We start from the raw sequence: 19,880 nt of genomic DNA, 5'->3' as shown, positions 1-19,880 counted from the left end.
CCCGGTGCTCCACACAGGCCGCGCCAGGCCTGCGCCCGCTGACAGACACCCGCCCAGCCCAATCGTAGCCCTCTGTAGGCCAAGATCAACCAATCGAGCTCCAGAGGCGAGACCTTCTAGCCGCTATATAAGGGAGGGCGGTGAAGGACTGCAGAGGGGAGAGGGAAGCCTAGGCCAATCAGGGCGTAGTCCCCACCCCCTGGCGTGATGTCATCACGCACGTCAACCTGTCCACAAATTTGTGATGTCACCTCACAGCAGTGCCACGTCATGAGCTGCTGTGGCGCCCTCACTAGCGGGTGGTGCTGGCCTTCTCTCCAGCAAGCGGGGAGAAGTGCTCCGTGAGGGAAACACCTCCCACGCATGGAAAGCCCTCAAAGCCCCATGCCAAAATGACATCACACATTGGCAGCCTGTCACAGCACCACAATGTGCCACGGTCACCTCGCAGCTGTGCTGTGGGATGACAACTGAGTGCCCAGTCCCATAGTGCAAGGTCATGCACCCACAAGCCCTGAGCCATTGGGTCTGCAATGGCCCTGACCACTGGGGCATGGGCTTCACATGGCTTCTCCAGGGGGTGTGGCTCAGCAGGGATGGGATCAATTCCCTCCCCAGCAAGCCCAGCTGGTTTTGACCCCAGTCAGAAACCGTAAGCCTTCTATACGTTACCATACCATCTGCCTTGACAGTAGGACTGCTTGTTTTCTAAAACAGGTGCCGACTAAAAATAAACTCAATCTATTTTTCCACCTCTCCTAGGTATGATGACAGCTTTCCTTTCTATGATTTCTATTCTCATAGATGATTTTAGAAAAACACACCTGACATTTTTTTAATAAATAAATTTAAAGCATCATATAGACTACATTACGTCAGTTTCCTTTAATAGCTCCTCTTCTCAATATGAAGAGGATACTAATTCTAGACAGACAGTGAAAGGGGCCTTTGCATCATTTACCAAAACACGTTGGCTACCGAGTTACATATTCTTGGCATCTAGATCAGATTATCACCATGCTTTTCGTTATGATTTGGGTTCATTTATGTGGTTATAAAAAGTACTAGAGCAGTTTCCAACTAGAAGCTCCTATTACAAGCTAGTGTAGGACTTTCCAGCTGTTAACCTACATAAGCATTCAAATATCTACATTTAGAAGCAAGCCTGCAGAAGAATACCATAAAGAAAACTTTACTAGTCAAGGATTTAGGTAATAAAATGCAGAAAATTATAATTTCTGTTTCAAAATAATAAATGAGCAAAGAAACTTCATGTATCTACCTTTTGTTAAGGTTTATAGATACTTCCTATTGCTAGTTAGATCACAACTAGCAAATTGCACTTTTGCAAATATATATATTCATAAAATAGGGCTTTAGTCCTAGCTTAAAGATGTACTCAGTATTCTCTTATGTGCTGGAGTTATAGATTTATTTATAAATTTATGTATATGTAAAAATTAATATTTTTTTCAGTAGCTATAGTTTAGATACTATATTAAATGCAGGTTTATGGCAATTTTTTCTTGGCCATGGAGGCAACTTCATGACCATAAACAGAATATATAAAAATACAAAGCTTCTATTCTCACCTGCAGGGAATTTCTTCCCACATTCATGTACCTCAGCAGAAGGTAAAATATGAAGATTTAATCAATAGCTGATGTGAGCAACTACAATCGGAGATTAAGATTATTTTATCAGTGATACTGAGTCACCAAATTAAATTCTCCTGTACTCATGTGCTTCAGAAAGATGGTGATACAGGAGCAAGCTACCCAAACCTGACATGTTATTTCAAAACACAGCTGCTGGATAAAGGAGAGTAAGGTGTGCATACCTGGGAGACCTGTGGGACACAGAACTAGACAGCAGAAAAAACTCTGATACCAGGATTTAGGCAAGACTAGGGGAGAACCTAGTCTCTCCTACTTGTAACAGAGTACTGCAGAGCTGTATGTGTGTTGAGACTCGAGATGAGGAGTCTTCAAGTTAAAAAAAAACCAACCAAACAACAAAATCTCAAAGTAAGAATAATACAATCTTTTAATTGCATTGTAATTCCATTGTACACTCTTCAAACAGAAGTATCACTTGAAAGACATCCAGTTCCCTTATTTTGCTGCACTGTACATGTTACGCAAATAAGAGCTGGGGCTGCATACAAAACAAAATGTTGTTCTGGCTTTTCAAATAATTAGTTGAAAAAAGCAGAAATTTAAAACATAGCTGGGAATTTACAGCCACATAAGAGTTTTGCAAAAGACTGGTTAAATGCAAAACACAGATGCAAAGAAGGGAGGGGAAAGCTGGGGAGGAAGAGGAACGACAAATTTCCAGTTTGATGCTGAAGTAGGAAAAAACCCTAACAACTGTACACAAGTGTCAACATGCTCAGTATTTACATTCTGAGCATTACCAATGCTACAGGTAAGCAATGTACTAAAAAAATAACTTAAAAAAGCTATACAATTGTAGTTATAAATACAATATCTTTAAAACTAGTTAAGTAGTGTAGGCTAAAAAAAAAAATTGTTCACAGTTACTCTGAAGAGAGCTGTATATATATATTGCACAGTAGAAAAGTTCATTCAGTATACCATGTGTAAACAGTTTTTATCTTCTCCTTTGGCAATTTCAGGACTTAGAGGAATATTTGCTGTGAGTAAAAGCACTTAGGTACAAGGCACATCAAAAGCTTTTGAAGCTGCAAGATAAATCCTTCTGACACTTTCCAGTTAGCACTGTCATTCTCTTTAGAAAAATGTGTACCTATCAATTCAGAACAACACATTTCTACAAGTATAACTCAGAGGTCTGGTGACAAAAACATCAGCTGTTCTTGGCTGTTATTCTACAGTGACAGATTTGGCCAAATTTCTTGGAAAGTCCACCTAGAATGAAGAGACAGACGTTCAGTATATGACAGAGTAATAGTGACATTCTGTATTTGACAGTTCATTTAGCATGCTTTTTTATATTTCCTAATGAGTTCTGCTTTATTCTAGACACATTAATACACACAAGAGACTGTAGATCTGGAGATAATGACTCACTGTTGACTTCATCCTTGCTTCCAAAACCCTCCTAACAAACCTATTGTTTTGCACATGGTACCTTTCCAAAGTAGTCATCATTATCAAACTGATACTGCTGAAAAATTCCTATCTGCACTCTTAACTAATCAAACTAAGCAAAGGATCTTAATTTTTTTTTCAGGATACCAAAATTTAAAAACACAAAGCTAAAGGATTGGCATTAAAATGCCACCTCGACTACCACAGTCACTATGAGCTCCACCAATTATCATCACAGTTCTTTGTTAGATATGCCATATAACTGGGTGTTTCACTTTACACTGGTAGGAGGAAGTTCAAAACTGCACTAACTGGAGTGCTAAATAAAGAAAGCACTTACATCGTATCCTCTGAGAACAGCCAGGTGGAATGAAAGCAACTGGAGAGGAATAACACTCAAGACTCCTTGAAGGCAGTCAACTGTATGAGGCAGCTCAATGGTTTTGTAGGCAAATTTTGAGCTTTCTGTGTCTTCTTTAGAACACAGAATGATTGGACGACCCTGAAAATAAGATTTTGCAGTGTTAAGTGAAGAGCTGGCTTAGAACTGCCTTCAAATACTGGTTCACAGAATGCCCACACAGTATGTCTGAAGATGCTCAGGTAGCTAACAAAGACAACACCAGTACTGCATGACCTTTGTGATTTACTGTTTTGTGAGCTTGAATGTTTTCACTCTGGGTTTTTAACATTATTTTATTTGCTTCAAGGCAAAACAAAAGAACCAAACTACCCATCCACATGCAATCATTTTCACTACTGCTGTTAACCTTTAATGACAACCTACAATGCAGATACAGTACCTTATAACTTCATAATCAGAAAAAAAAAAAATCACCAACACGCCCTTTTCCTGAGGCACAGTCAGCAGCAATACAACGTGCACAATCTCCTTCTGTATGACATTGCATTAGTTAAACAGCTTACCTGTCGCGCAGTGACCTGTTGCAGAGCATTCTGACACTTGGTGAAACAAGGATCCTTCATTATCACCATGATTACAGGCATTTGTTTATCTATTAGGGCTAGCGGCCCATGTTTCAGCTCACCAGCCAGGATACCTTCAGAGTGCATATAGGTGATTTCTTTTATTTTCTAACAACAAAAAAAAAACCCCAAACAAATACCATCAAGTTACTAGTAAATCTGAAGAGAAATAAAAGCCACAAGAAGTAAAACACCAAAGCTGTACATCTGACACTTAAATACAGACATATGGTACGAAGTTGGTATTCTCAAAGATCAGTTAATAGCGAAAACAGACAAGCTTGTCTGCTGGGATTTCTAGCAGGCTGCTGGTGGAAGCAGAGTTTGCCCAGGCACATGCATTTGCGGATAAAGAAATGGAGTAATTAACAGCAACTTGAAGCATCAAACACCCAGCATAACCTTGGCTAACGCAGTCTACCTTTAATATTTAAAACTTTTATGAGAGATGAGTATGTGTCCATTTTATCAGGATGTTCATAACAAATTATCAGGTTCCTGCAGGAGCATCTCATCTGAACACCAGCACATTACATCTTACATAGAATCACAGAACTGTTATGACTGGAAAAGACCTTTAAGATCATTAAGTCCAAGCGTTAGCTAACTCTACCATGCCTGCTTCTAAACCATGTCCCTGAGCCACATATCTAGATGGCTTCTGAATGCATCCAAGGATGGTGATTCAACCACTTCCCTGGGCAGCCTGTGCCAGTCTTTCATAACCCTTTCAGTGCAGAAGTTTTTCCTAATGTCTTCCCTGACATAATTTGACACCATTTCCTCTTGTCTTATTGGTTGTAACTTGTGGGAAAAGACCTACGCCCAGCTCTCTACAATCTCCTTTCAGGTATTTGTCGGGAGTGATAGGAAAGGTCTCCCCTCAGCCTCCTTTATTTCAGGCTAAACAACACAAAGTCCCTCAGCCGCTCTTTATAAGACTTATTCTCAAGACCCTTCACCAACTTTGTTGCTCTTCTGTTATTTTCAAATGGGTCAGCATTTTAAGTCATTCGTGGTTTTGTTTGATTGTTTTGGTTTTTTCTTCAAATGCACTCATTAAAGGTTGCATTTATTACGCGAAAGAAACAAGAAATTGATATCGTATCCAGATTCACCTTATGTATGTGTTCAATCCAACCGGACTAACTGCTCTCAGTTACAGACAGCAGTTTTACTGCAGCAGAATTAAGTTGTAATGAAATATTAGAAATAAACTGTGTTGCAGAAGCCACAAAGCTCATTTTAAATAACATCCAACAATACTGAGAGGTTCCTACCAGAGCTCCTTCCAGACAAGTGGCATAATTATACCCACGACCCATAACCAGCAGTGATCTTTGTTTGTACAGTTCAAGAGCCAAATCGTGTATCTTCTCATCCAAGGACAAGACTTCTTTAATCATCTCTATTGGGGTACATAAAAAGCACACCAAAAAAAAAAACCAACAAGCTTTTTTAATAGGAAAAAATGGTTTGCTTGTAGTAAAATGTTCTAATGATCTATTAGAACAAATAAGCTTAACATAATTTAACCATTAACTTCACATCTTTGCAACTTTGACTGCAGTTTAAAGATATTTTCTCCAGTCTTATCTACAATAAGAAATTTGAAGCAACTATTGGTTTAGTTAGTGTTCATACATCCCATTTGTTTTTCTAATAGAAGTTGTGAACATCCTTCTTACAGTCACCTTGAATTAGTTTCCTTTTATCTATCCTGATTTAAAGTTAAAGGCTGTAACAATTTCAAATCATCAATTCAGGAGATCCAGTAATATTTCTCATACAAAACTACCTTATTAGAAAACCCAACCCATGAAAATTCTGACCTTCCCACCAAGTTTCTTGGAAGGGTACTTGTAATATTGGCAATTAGTGTAGAAACTAATAATAAGTTTTTCCAATGTTGTCTACCTTTCAGGAGGTAGGAGAGAGTGAAACTTAAGAAAGAAATATCCCTGAGTAGTATTTTATATTGCTCATTAAACAACATCCCCTATCTCTCCTCAAAACCAAAATATCAATATACCTGGCAATGATTTTAGTCCGCTAATGATTTCCTGTCTCCTTTTCTGCAAGGAAATTCTGTCTTCAGACATCATTAGGCCAAACATTACCAGAGACACGAACTGGCTGGTATAAGCCTGCAGACAAAACAAAACAAAACATTTAGCAGCTAAGTCTGTAGAGAGCTATATGATCTCAGTTTGAAGTGCTACAATTAAAATTTTAATTGGATTCCACAAGGGTGAAGTATGAAATTCAAACACTGAACAGCAATTACCTTTGTGCTTGCCACACCTATCTCAGGTCCTGCATTGATATGTACACCACAGTCAGTCTCCCTGGATATTGAGCTTCCAACTGTGTTTGTGATGCCAACTGTTAGAGCACGACGTTCTTTACAATACCTCAAGGCCAGAAGTGTATCTGCAGTTTCACCTGGAAAACACATCTACACTGTGACTTCAGGTTGACAGAGGATAGTAATGACTCCTGAAAAGCCTAAAATTCTACAGAAGTAAGTTCCAAATAACTGCATCCACACTTACACAATGCAAAATGCAACCGAAAATCTTTCAGCACTCACTGCTCGTCTATATACTTCAATCAAGTTCAAAAGAAACCTTCATTCAAGACAGATCTGGCTTACTAGCCATCATCCTCCTTTGCAGCACACAGAAAGCAATAAATCTTTGCCTTTTTGTATTTCTCTACAGTTTTTACTCCACTGAAGACAAATGGTAAAAGCAGCTCACCTGACTGACTTATAAAAAAGCACACATCATCTCTGAATACAGGTGTGTTTCTATCCAGGAAGTCACTAGCAAGTTCCACCATCACTGGTAATTCAGTTAATTCTTCCAATACTTGTCGAGTCTGTATTCAAGCAGCACACAATATCTGTTAATATTGCCTCTCATAAAAGTCTTAAGATGTCAAGAATAAGAGATAATCTAAACTGATTCTTATTACAAAAATTTGTAATCGCAGCTCACCAGAGCTTTAAAAACCAAGGTGAGAAAAAGTTAATTTCTAGCACGGTATGCAACAGCATCCGAGTGTTAATAATGAATGTGACACAAAGAAAAACTAAATAAAAGGTTAAGACACCTCAATGAAAGGCAAAGTTTGAGATATAAAAGGAAAAGCAGGTGAAGAGCTGTTGTCTAAAAACCCAGCAGCTAGCTGTTATACATGCATTTCAGCTAAGGCCAAACATACGGCTACTGCAGCATGATAACTGGTCCCACAGCCAATAATGATCAGTCTTCGGCATCTTCTGATTTCTTTCAAATGATCCTTCAGGCCTCCCAGCAGAACTGTAAACACACAAACAAGCATATATCAATGGTGTATTTTATTTTCTAGTTCCAAATTTGCAGGCTTAATGCAGCTTGAAAATGTGTTCTGAGTTACCTGTGCTGCTCTCGAAATTCACCCTTCCTCTCATCGTATTGACAACTGATTCCGGTTGTTCAAAAATTTCCTTTTGCATGAATGCACTGAAGTTACCTGTTCAGAAAAACATTACATGGTAATACTTAGGTTTGTTATTTGAAGTGTATTACAGTTACAAAAAGAACTTTTAAGACAACCTCTGGTAGCAAGCTAATTTAAGTTGACTTTGTTAGCTTACACAAAAAAGTTTAGGAATAGGCAAGAAGAAAGGAGGGATTCGTAGTTCCCTCTATTAGATTGATTTAATTTTCCAACACTGCAAGGTGACTGAATTCCTTTTTAAGGAAACTTCCGTATTTCATTTCAGTTCTTAGTCTGCAGTCAAAGTTTGACAACAACTACAACAACATGTCAACATTATTTCTATTTTCATTCAGTATTTATATAAATGGAAATATCTAGGACTCTTCCAAGGCTAAAAAAAGAGTTGAGTCCCATACCACCCATCTTCCCCTGGTTTTAAAACTTGCAAAATACCCTAAATATCAGGTAATTTTCACACCAAATTAGCAGTTTTCTGCCTTATCTGCTATACAAACGGTCAGTAACTATCCATCTGCGATGATACAGATGTTTCAACCCACCCTTCATGATTTGCTGCAATTCCATCTGCAAGGTTTGGATGGCACGGGAAGGATCATCACTAGCCGAACGCTTGAGACGGTGAATTGAAAGCTTCCCGTCAGTTACAGCTGCAATGTCATCATCTTCCAAGAAAATTACTCTGTTGGTGTGCTCAATGATAGCACTACAGAAAAAAAAAAACAACAAAAAACAAACAGAAGCAAGATAAACCTGACATGTCAGTAAGAGTTAGTACCAGCACTCCTCAAAGCAATTAAATACACCACACTGCATTTCCAGCCCCCCTTCTGTCTTCCTTTTGGACGTAACTACAGATAGAGCCATCTAAAAGGAAATGGCTCCATCTGCTGCTCTTCCTGAACACTTACAGGAACCCGGAGCAGAAGGCTCAGGAACCATGGCATCTCGCACTATTTCTGCTGACCTGATCTTGCCTTCCAGGGTCTCTGATGGACCTCTAAGGTCAGGGTCTTGCTTCTGAGAGAGACAAATATGTACCTGATGTCCAGGTTCGTGCTAAGTTTGGATCCACACCACTATTTCTTCCTCTGACAGCTGGATTAAAATACTAAAACCCAGACTAACTTATAGTCTACCCAAATACTTGGCTGATAGCGTCTATTTGTACCCAAATTACCTTCTGCACTGGATTTATTTTACATGTAGGTTAGTAATTGGCAGATATTTACAGTTCAAATTCTGATAAAGCCTCCACACTTTTCAAGTACCTTAGCCTGCAGGCTTTATGAAGTTACCTGGATTGGAAGCTGTCCTACAGAAAGATAGCTCAAGATTTCCAGAACTATCTCCCTTCTAAACAAGAATAATATTTTGAGAAGCATTTAAGTACTTATACTACCTTGCATCTGAAGCAAAGAAAAATTCTACTGCCTTATCCCCAACAGCATGAAGGCAGGTAGAGCTGTCCAGTCTTTTCATTCGTGAATTGCATATGTTCTTCACATTCTCAATGTTGCCTATTAAAGAAACCAAACATTTCAAATGCAAAACCAGATCTGTGCAAATTAGAGATTATAGACTACACAGGTTCAAGGTTACACAAGTATTTTGGGTGGGAGTTCTACATGAGCTATGCATTCAGTAGTATAAAAACAGAATGTCCTCAGCTAAGAAGTTATTCGGGGCATCAGTTTGTAGTTTTACAGTACAAAGACCAATTAACCTAATTTCTAATCAAAGTAACAATAATTTTAGCTCTTAACAATAATGTAATTGGATTGATCGACTTACATGTTCTATATAAAACAGGAATCTGTTCAGTGGAGAGCTTGTACTTGCTTCTAACCCCAATGAGCAAAGGACTCCCTCTTCTACAAAGAGAAAACACCAAAGTTTACAAAGAGAAAGGTGCATACAGACAAGTCAAAGGACATCTGTGAAGCTGAAAGACAATATCTTATCTAGCTTCCTTAATAGGAACATCCTCCTCAACTCTGGTCCTAAAGGCATTACCTGGCAGGAGTCATAGAAATCTGGCTTGTTTCTGTAAGATTTGCCAAATATTATTACATAGAAAAGTACCATATGCCTTGGTGATTCTTTCCTCATGAACTACGCCCAGGTAGACAAAAATGCACATGAGTTAGTTGTTTTCTTTCCAGTAACCACAAAACAGCTTAGCACAGGCACCAATTTGAATATTGTTTTTAAACAAAGCTTACTCTGCCTCTGAAGTCAGCCAGCAATAACCTCCAGCACTTTTAATAACTGAAATACTGTTCCACTCTTTAGCCTTTTAAATTCAGAAATGTCAATCATCACTACTGCACCTCTGAAACTATAGAATATTAAGATCATTTTTAATGATGACATGCCACACTGAAGAGCTTACTAAAAAAACCCCATATCTCACAGGAATAAAGGTGTAATTCAGCCCCCAACATCTCTGATTACAAGTTTACCTTCTCTTAAACCCCTCACTCAAACTTGAACCACAGATAGAGTAGCACATTTCCGAAGATGCTCTCTAGTTAGACTGATGGTAGAGCTGACTTTTTCATTATTTTAATGTAGGCCCATTTTAGACCACAGAAGCAATGGTCTTTTTGGTTGCAGTATAAACCAGTCTTTATTTCCACCGCTACTTCACTTGCTACTTTAATATCCATACATTTCTTGAAAGTTGTTTCCTACGTCACAAATAAAAGTAGAACTTGTACGGAAAAACCTCATAAAAGCTGACAGCATTAATGTACATGGTACTATTCGAACATACTTCTCTCAGTCTTTGTTTAGTGTGAAGTAAAACTGAACCGTATCCTTTCCCTCCCCTTTTTGATATAGGGGAAATGTTAGCACACTTTTAATGCAACTTTAGAAACAGAAGATACACTGAGCTTTGTTACTGACACACTGTAGCAGATAAAAGGACAGACTACAGGAATGAGTTTGTCAGGGGCACGTTCTTCTGAGTGTGTCATTTGGCCGATCTCCAACCAAAAGTGTAATTGTGTGAAGCAAGAAAGTATCACCTGACTACTTTTCACTACTGTTTTTGCATCCTTAAAAAGTGAGGAGTCACAGCTAATTTATTAAACAAAATCAAGTTAAATATTACAAAGAACCAACAGAAGCCTCCAGAAATTCTGACCTGCAGTCAGTACAAATTAAGTTATATTTAAGACAGTTGAAGAGATGCTCAGCAGAGTTTTGCTGCACTTCACAAGGATTCCACTAGTGTAGCTATCTACCTGCTGAGTTTTGGTTAATTAAACACATTAAACATCAGTATCCTGGTATTTTTTTAAGAGATGTTAACATTTTTTTAAACCTACAAAAAGCATGAATTATGTATAATAAGGACTTTTACTAACCTGGTAGCAACAGCTTCACCTGGGTAATGGATACTCTTGAAAACCAATGCAAAAGCACCTTCCTGGAAACATGTAAACAGAAGAAGAAAAAAAAGAAATCCTTAACAAATTATCTCAGTTTCACCTCATCTTTCTAGGGCCCCTCTTCCTGAGGAGGCTGTGAAGGAAAGCTCTTTACTGCTATCAGGAATCTCTTCCTGGAGGGCAGACTGCACCTTTAAAGGAATTGGTCACTGAGCGAAACACGCCAAAGTGCACGTAACAGCTGAAAGATCAGGAAGTGACCACTTAACCTCTCTGTAAAAACAGTAAGAAAAGAAAATCTCTGAGATGTTACCTGAAATCTGCATGAAGACTGTTAGACATTTACATTTACTAAAACAATACAAAGGTGCGTGCAGCTGCATTTTATCATGCATTTTCAGCTAAAATGTTGCAGTTACTACTTCTAGTTCAAGCAGTAAATTCTCACTAATATATTAAAAGAAAAAACAAAACCAACAAAACCTTCACAAAAAAACCATCCACAACCCAAGAACAAAAGCAGGAACACACAGTCAACTACCCTACAGTATCAGTGCTGCTTGCAAACTTGAGGATTATTCCAAAAGCAGGAGCAAAGGTACCCCAACATTGCAAACAGAAAAGACACGGCAACATTCGCTCCTCTTGCAGGACTCCAGTCAGAGACTGCTCTGCTCTTGTTCTGCAGCCAGGTGAAGGGCCCTTTGCCCTGAACTGGGTGGCTGCACCACTATTCCCTCTTGACTCACACAGGCCTTCATTTCTGTGCGTTTCAGCCCTGCCTGGAGGAATCCTACAGAGCTGCTTCAGAGAGGAGAAAGGGGAGCTGAAAAGAGCATAAGAAACTGCAGGAAGCGGAGGAAAAACATCTGCCCAGAGCCTGGGGGAGGAAACACAGCAAGCTTTCTCCAGGCCTCCAATGCATCTATTGAAGTTTTTAAGCATTCACAGAGTAACAGTAGATTCCCACTTCACAGTTGGGGAACCAGCTACGCCATGAATCAGTACAGCCTGTTAGATCTATTTTCAAATATGGGAGCCAAGGCATATAATTAGACAAACTTGAATAACAGCAGTGTTTTAACATGATCAGAATAGCCTTTAAGAACACACTGCCCTTTAGGAGAGAATTCAACCCCCAGAGACTCCTACAATTTTGGTTTAATTATGTTGCTTCATTAAAAACTGTGATAACTTCTTGCTTACAAAAAGAAAACAAAAAAAACATCACTAATGCAATTTTTAAAAAATATATAGTTGAAAAGCCTTTGAAGTTTCCAAAATTTGAATCTCACTTCTTGGTCTATTGAGCATTTAGAGCCCAAAAAACGCTACTTGCGGCACCTTCTGAGGACTCCTGCAGAGAACTCTACAAATAGCTTATACTGTAGTAAAGGAAAAAAGGAACTTCCCACTTACCAACTGTTGAATAACTCTTTCTACCAAGGCTGAAAAACTTGTGTCCTCACTCTCTCTGTTGTCATACATGTACTTGATCAATTTGGGGATTGTTTCTGTATCCGTTTCAGATTCAAATTCATAGCCTTTGCTCTCCTGAAATACCATATAAAAGAGTAAAAAGCATTTTCATCCTCAGGCAAGAAACATTGAAGAGCCTTTCAGCCGCCTTCCACCAGAAACTGCACAGTAAGACAGACTGCTTGGAGCACTGCATTGGACTAGTGGATATATATCATTATGGACAAAACAAGCTTATTCTGTCATAGCTACTCTTTCAGAAATACAAGAATAAAACATGTAGTACGACTTGCTTAGCATCTGTCAAGCAAGAAGAGACGGGAGGGAGCCCACTCCACACAACCTCTCAAAATATTTGAGCACAAATTGCTACTCTACTCATAAGTATTTGCATTTAGCATTACAAGGACTTCTTGCATTTCACCAGCTCCTGAGTATCTTTATTAGGCAGACTCCTTCACAGAGCTGTTTTATAAATGATATCAAGAAACCTGAATTCATATTGCAAAGTCATGAAAGATGTGACAGCAGTTGGTAGAGCATTTACTTTCTAGTTTTAGAATCAAGTTCCCACAGACTCACCAGAAATTTTCTCAGATCCTTATAATTTGTGATTATTCCATTATGGATAACAACGAATTCTAAAAGGAAAAAAAATATATTCATCAGCAGTGAAAAAATAAGACATTTAAACTCAAAACACAAAATTGGGGGGGGCAGGAAACGCTTAGAACTACACTAGAAATTACCTGCTAAGGCTTGCAGACCTAGTTTATCACAACACGGACAACAGAAAGCAGCTTACAACTTCTGAAGGCGTACAAAGGTAGTTCCAAATCATTAAGACAGTTTCAAACTACATCCAGTAGAACAGTACCAAGCCATCTCAAGTGGAAAGTGATATGGAATCTCCCTTTTCCAGCCCAGACAATATTGATGCATCTACAAAGCCTTACCTTTTAAAACAAGAATGTTGCACTTTGACTAAACTTGGACCAATTTTCAGAAAACAGATCTCATTTATCTTTTACAGTGTTACTTTAGCCTCAGAAGAGATTATTTTACTGCAAAATTGTCTAATCTAGTTAGAATGGCAACATAAGAACACAGAACACTCGTACTGTGTGGATTGAACCATTTCAAATTCGTACAGCTCCACAGTGCTGCAGAGATTACATACCATTCCTTTTATCTGATCTCTGAGGGTGGCTGTTTATTGCACTTGGTACCCCATGGGTCGCCCAGCGAGTATGAGCAATTCCAAAATGTGTTTCAAAATCTGCTTTTGAATCCAGGTCATCTTGTTCTACAGACAAAAAATTCAGTTTACTGAACGTTTAAAGTTGAGTCTCTCTCACACTCACACCACCAGTAAAACACCAAGAGAATTCCTACAGGGAAAAATGTAAAAGTTAGCTTCTTTCTTTTAAACCATTTGCTTTCTTGACATTACACTTCAGACAGTTCAAGCTACTGTGATTAAAACTTTGTTTGCCAAGACTCAAGCATTTTCAGCCATGTTACTACAAATTATAATGTAAAAGTATTAAAACACAACTTCAGTTCTTCACAGGTGGAAGCACTGCATAAAGCAGATTGTGATGACAGCCAGCTGCCTCAATGGTCATAAATTCTGTCATAGAATGTTCCGACATTTCAGCTACCAAGCACAGAAATCATCTGAGTAAAGCACCAAGAGACGCCAGGTCTTGAACACAGAAGCAACCAAAAGCGGGGAGAGCAGACTGATAATTTCACAGCACTACGCCCAAAGATCAGCTTGCTTTCCAAGTGCAGATCTGGGGGCACATACAATTTAACTGCCATTGGATTACACGGTGCAGTTATTTCTGGTACAAAATCATAACTGTAATTTCATGGTCTGTTTTTCTGCTGAGATGCAGATGACATCCGACTGGGAGGCCAGAGGAAAGGGGCAATTTTAAAGACACTTACTGTACAACTCTTCTTCCAGGGTCTTTACTTTTCCTCTTTTCTTAACTAGTTTGATGAACTTTTCTTTGTCTTCATTATTATTTCCATCAATTGCCACTCCTACAGTATAGGACACAGTCAAGTGTTATTTAAGCATGAAATACACTGGATGAAAAAAAGGCTAAGAAAACACACACAAGTGAAGCAATTATTTTTAAATTATCCCTCAAAGGGATATACTTGAAGTCTGTCACTAGATCTGTGTATGTTCAAATCCAACTAGATAAAGTCTATATCCACTGCGCAGATAAAAATATACATGAGCCATCTCAATTTTTGCTTGAGGACAGACCGATATATTTCTCCAGCTTATATTAGCCAACTCAAATTTAAAGATAGCTTTAATCTTCCTCATCCTTTCACAGGGACTTGCATGCACAAAAAAGGCTGAGGCACCAACTACATGAGCCTGGATGGAGGTTGTCTTCCTCAACACCCTGTTTGCTTTGCTCATGTATACTAAGCCTCAACCACCATCTGATTACAGAGCTAAACATCCAATTTAAAGTCCCAAGGAAGGTTGAAGAAGAAACTCCAAGAATCAAGTTAATTAGTTCTGATATTTTAATCTGCAGGATATAAAAAGAAAAATCCAACACGCAGATGTTGAAAGTACACAAAAAGTCACATAAGTAGCTGTTGGTTGCTAAAATTGATTTGTTGAGTTACTCCACATACCTGCAGAGTCATAGCCTCTGTATTCCAGTCTCTGCAATCCTTTTATCAGGGTTTCAAATATTTCCTTCCGAGTCCGAGGCACTCTGTAGTTTAGATAAGCAAAAATTCCTGTTTAAAGAGAAAAGGGGAAGGGGGTGGGGGGAAAGAAGCAAAGATGATTTTTTTTTTTAGAGTTTGCATCCCTTCACACTCAATTTAAAACCCTTTAAAAGTAGTATCACAGAAAGGTCCTAGGGGGACCCAACCTCCCATTTAGTACAATTCTTCCTACTGGGATTTTAAATTAAAAGAGTTGAAATACAATAAAGGAATCAGGACCTTCATTTTCACCACGCGACACATATGCTTTCCTGGCCAGTTTTGCTCACTTCATGTTACCCACTGAGAGTTAAACAGTTGAGAGAGCTTAAAAAAAAATTCTACTTTTCATGAAAACCACAGCTGAAAAGGGGAACATTGTGATCTATTTCATATCCAGACATCCAAAGAAGGAATATATTCACCAGTACCAACACAAGGAGACGTTTGTAATTCAAGTCACGGCCTTAAATACCCATGGGTAGGTACTAGGCACAACATCTACTTCTGAAAGGCTCTAGCTTAATCCTGTACACAACTGGAAAAGAGTAGAGAAGAAAACATAAAGAGAAGGCAGAAGTCAGAAGGATAGGACAACAAAGGAAAGAAACAGAAGATACAAAACCAGGGTCACCCAAAAACAAGCATCCACCCTTTGCGCTGCCTCAGTACAGCGCTGCCTGCCAAGCCCAGCTCAGAGACACGAGATCCGTTCGCTTGCCCCACGTTGCTCAGGTCAGCTCTTACAGAGGCATCACAAGGAAAGACGTGAACGTGCTCCTCCCCTGCTTGGCAAACAGAGCCTGGAAGAGTCTGCAGGCCTGAGGCCTCTTCTCTTCTCTTGAGCAGCCCAGTCATCAATAAAAAAGTGGCTTTTTTAGTTTTGGGGTTGGTTGCACCCCTGTCCCTGCACATCTTGGGGTTTTTTTGAAGGCAAAAGTACACAAGCATTTTTTAATTAGACAGAGGTTGGGGGATGTTGTTTTATCTTTAGAAAAGGTGTAATGAAAAGGTCACCTGCAAAGGAAAACACAACCATTCCCTTTCTGTGCCTACTGCTTTTCCTGGGACTTCTCCATGTATAAGAATAAACTAGGGCCTTTTATAAACTTTTGCAAATCTGTACCCCAATAAAACAGAAACACCTAATCTCACTGTTTCAACAGTTCTTCCAAGCAACAAGTCAGGACCGGAGACTACAGTTAGCAAAACCCAGACTTTAAGAGCCCAACAGATAAGCAGTTCAGACAAGCAAGTGTTTTAAAAAGAGAAAGCCTTTGTTAGAAATTTAACACCCTCTTCCCCTTCAATTAAGGCTTTTGAACCGTAAACAGCTGTAGTGAAGAAGCTGTAATACTGATACACCAATAAATCTCTCTTTTAAATATTGTTGTGAGCTCGGTTACTCCACTGGTTTTAAGCCATTAATAGCGTTGATTTCACAGTGAGACTAAGAGACTATTGCACTGGTCTCTGAATTTATCTTGGAAGGATTAAAGGCTGGAAAATGCTTTTCTGCTACAGAAGTGAGATTTATGAGGAGCCTAGTCTAATTATTTCTAGAGCATCCAACATTAACAGAGATAGTAAGACAACAGTTGCATTTCAAGAGGTATTTGGGAATTTGAACAGCTAAATACTGTCCTTCATGGACGCTTTGACAAATAATGCCTCCAGTTATATACGGTCACCTAAGACTGAGAGCTTGTTGATCATTTTTCCAGACAGATATTTACCGTTCTCTGGCACTAACCACGAACCTCAAGAGCAGAATTCTTCAATTTCTTCAATACAGATTTCCCAACATCATTCCAAGACATTGCTACACACCTCATTTCAGATCCAGCTCTACTTTCTAGGCCAGATTTCACAATGTATTTAGGATGCATCAGCCTTTTATGTTCCATGTGGCATCTTTGACTACACAGAGCTCCAGGAAGAGCCTTCCTTTGGGACCATCCTTACAATGCTACCAGTGTGCTGCAATTGTTCAAAAGGTCCTTGTTTCCAGGGAACTGTAGCTGCGCTTCCACACACACCAATTGGAAGAGGCAGAAATCGCCAGAGGCCATTTACAGTGAAAGCAATAGTTGCAGCCTGACTTCTCAAGAAATATATTATAAACTCTATCAGTTACAGGAAATAAATCTTACTCTCAGCACTGCTTCTCTGTTTCATGGTTTCCCACTTGCGTATTTTCTTCCCTACTCTGTCACCATTTTGGCTAGATTTAAAGCACATTGCTCAACTCATGTAGAAACTTTTGATAAAGTCTTCTCATAGCTTAAGTCCTTCTGGAAGCAACCCAATATGACTGAACCTTAGTTGAATCACACTCACGATAAGAGAGTTTTATGATGCTCACAAGTTGCTTTATAATGGCCTTCCCAGGCTATCAGCTGCCATTTCCAGAGCCTGCAACTCTCCTCCCCAGCGAAGACTCAAGTAGTCTCTAAGTTAATGCAATATGAAGTGATATGTATGAAGTAAGGTAATGTTTATTTGTCAGCACAATATAGGCAGTGAAATATTTTCCTAAATCATACATACAAACACAAAATCCAATGAAAGCATTTAAGAAGTGTTTTACTAGGGCATTGCTCTCTTGACCCGAGTGCTAAATGTAGATTGTAACTTTCCATAATTACAGAGTTTGCACAGAAGCATAAGCTAGGTCGGTCATGTATGGCCCACCTTTAGAATCAAGACACTCAAATCAGAAACAGAAGGTTGTTAAAACATTACTAAAACCACCTTTAATCAGGTGCAGACACTGAAAGCAAGGCTCTCCCTTTACACGCAGATCAAGACTTCAGAGTCTCCCCATTCCCTTTCAGGGCTGCAAGCAGAGCACCAAGAAGAGGAAAAGTTCATTGACTATTTTTTTGCAGGAAAAATCCACAAGATTGCAATTGCAAGACTTCACCAAAATCAAGAAGGGGGCAGCCTATACTTGAAGTCTGAACAAAGTATTATTTTTTTTTAAATAAAAGGATACCTCTATTGGGGTAAGCATGTTGTTGATATCAGAAACTAAGCTTTGAGAAAGTCCCAGTCTCAACTTCATATCCTGATAAAACTAATTTTGATTTAAAACAGGTAGATCATCAGTTTAAGAACATCTTACCTAGCTTTTATACCCTGTGCTTTTGCTATGCTGTCTTCTTACATGCGACTGTGATAACATCTCAACTTTGTTTCCTGAAGAGCACGTTTGTGCCAGTATTTAAAGACTTATGTATTTTCAAAACAGAAAACAATGAGTTTAAGTCTTCATGTGCTACTTGAAGTCAGAGAAGACACACCAAAAGATATTTTCAACACTTGAACCTCTAAGGAGATGCAAAACTAAAAACAAGAAAAAAAGTAATTTAGAAACTGTTGGTTGCAACCTCAAGAACTTCTGCACTTCCCACAGACCAGCATAGGAAGGAAGATATGGGACATCTTTCATGATAACAAATGACACATAAAAGGTCTCCACATGTTGATGGGAAGAAGCACTACTCTCACTGCACTTCAAGCAGTAGTGCTCTCTTTGCCATTTCACACTGAGTCAGTTACTCCACCCCAAGCTAGACGTTTTAACTAAACTCATTTACCACTGTTAACACCCTCATTTCTCAATCAATATAGAGCCCAGATATGCTAAATTTTTATATTATCATTACACGTCTCACTGTTTAGTGCTTGCCACCAGTACCTTTGGTTTGCTTAGGCCCTGAGCCAAGTCTCTTACCTGAAGGGGTTTTGTTTAGAAGACACAGGGCTTGTCTCATTGATAGCAACCCGAGAGTCACGTAGGAGCTCAAACTGTATCACCTCGTGTTTCCATTCCAGAGAAACTCCTTGCTCTTTCTGAGGTTACAGTCAAAGAGGATGTGGAGGCAGGGAAAAGATAACTAGCTCATAAAGTACATTTTTGGGAGCACTAACTCAACTCACTTTCAGTTTGTGTCTCACAGAAAAGGTTTTTTTTCATCATGACTAATAAGTACAAGTGCAAAATTTTCAACTTTAAAATAAAGTATCGTTACAGACCTCAGAGGAGGTTTCAGTGACGGGCTAGGTAAAGTTTCACCAAAATTTCCTCTGTAACTGAAATACATTGCATTAGCAGCTTCGAACCCACACTTTGATACTAATCTGACCCAAAGCATATCTAAGCAATTGTATCTCACCATCTCATCTTGATTAGATAAGGGAAGGTGAATAAACCCGCATTAACTAAAAATTAAACTCCTTCACAGCCTTTGTCTGAAAACCACAAACTTCCTATCGCTGCAGCTGGGAAGTGAGTCACAGCTAATCCCTGCCCGGGAATTAGGAAAGGCAGAGCCAAGCGCACCAAGAAGTGTGCATCAGCCCCAGCAGGGATGCACCGACCAGGAGCAAAGGTTCACAACGCAGCTCAGATACCCCAGAAAAGTCGGGCGCTGGAAACGGGGGCCTTTTTCCATCACAAGACCTAGGGACGAGACGCCACACACGGGGAACACAGAGAGGTGAGGCTGTGGGGAACAGAAATCTCCTTTCGTTGGAAGAAGGGAACGGAGAAGGGAGTTTTACCTTTATCTGCTACATAAAGGTATCATTGCCAGAGCCGGTCATTCTCCCTTCCCACCCCCGACAAAATGGATGCAGCGAGGCCAGTTCCGAACGAAGCCGCTGCGGGAAG

General features: G+C 39.3%; 1 protein-coding gene across 1 annotated transcript; it reads right to left on the bottom strand.

Moving 5' to 3' along the window:
• Positions 1-2,221: 2,221 nt before the first annotated feature.
• Positions 2,222-17,109, bottom strand: GFPT2 (glutamine-fructose-6-phosphate transaminase 2). The gene is made up of 19 exons (XM_010193661.1): positions 16,956-17,109; positions 15,125-15,232; positions 14,408-14,506; positions 13,632-13,757; positions 13,034-13,092; positions 12,392-12,526; positions 10,949-11,010; positions 9,366-9,445; positions 8,974-9,091; positions 8,114-8,277; positions 7,488-7,583; positions 7,293-7,390; positions 6,827-6,947; positions 6,352-6,509; positions 6,097-6,211; positions 5,345-5,472; positions 4,005-4,172; positions 3,418-3,579; positions 2,222-2,894 (listed from the first exon to the last, which is right to left on the bottom strand). Exons 1-19 carry the CDS (start codon positions 17,107-17,109, stop codon positions 2,850-2,852), a joined length of 2,196 nt encoding a protein of 731 aa, XP_010191963.1. The 3' UTR covers positions 2,222-2,849.
• Positions 17,110-19,880: the final 2,771 nt, after the last annotated feature.

The sequence above is a fragment of the Mesitornis unicolor genome, unplaced genomic scaffold (assembly GCF_000695765.1).
Source record: "Mesitornis unicolor isolate BGI_N332 unplaced genomic scaffold, ASM69576v1 scaffold43441, whole genome shotgun sequence".
Taxonomy (NCBI): Eukaryota; Metazoa; Chordata; class Aves; order Mesitornithiformes; family Mesitornithidae; genus Mesitornis; species Mesitornis unicolor.
Note: the sequence above shows the minus strand (reverse complement) of the source record. Positions and strands in the feature narration are given on the sequence as shown.

Bases quoted from the DNA above. Each gene is read 5' to 3' on its own strand.
- GFPT2 (XM_010193661.1), bottom strand. From the start codon at position 17,109: ATGGAACATAAAAGGCTGATGCATCCTAAATACATTGTGAAATCTGGC. The intron at 12,527-13,033 runs GTGAGTCTGTGG...ATGGTATTTCAG, and splicing joins AGGATCTGAGAAAATTTCTG to GAGAGCAAAGGCTATGAATT. The intron at 6,212-6,351 runs GTAATTGCTGTT...TTTTGTCTGCAG, and splicing joins TAGGTGTGGCAAGCACAAAG to GCTTATACCAGCCAGTTCGT.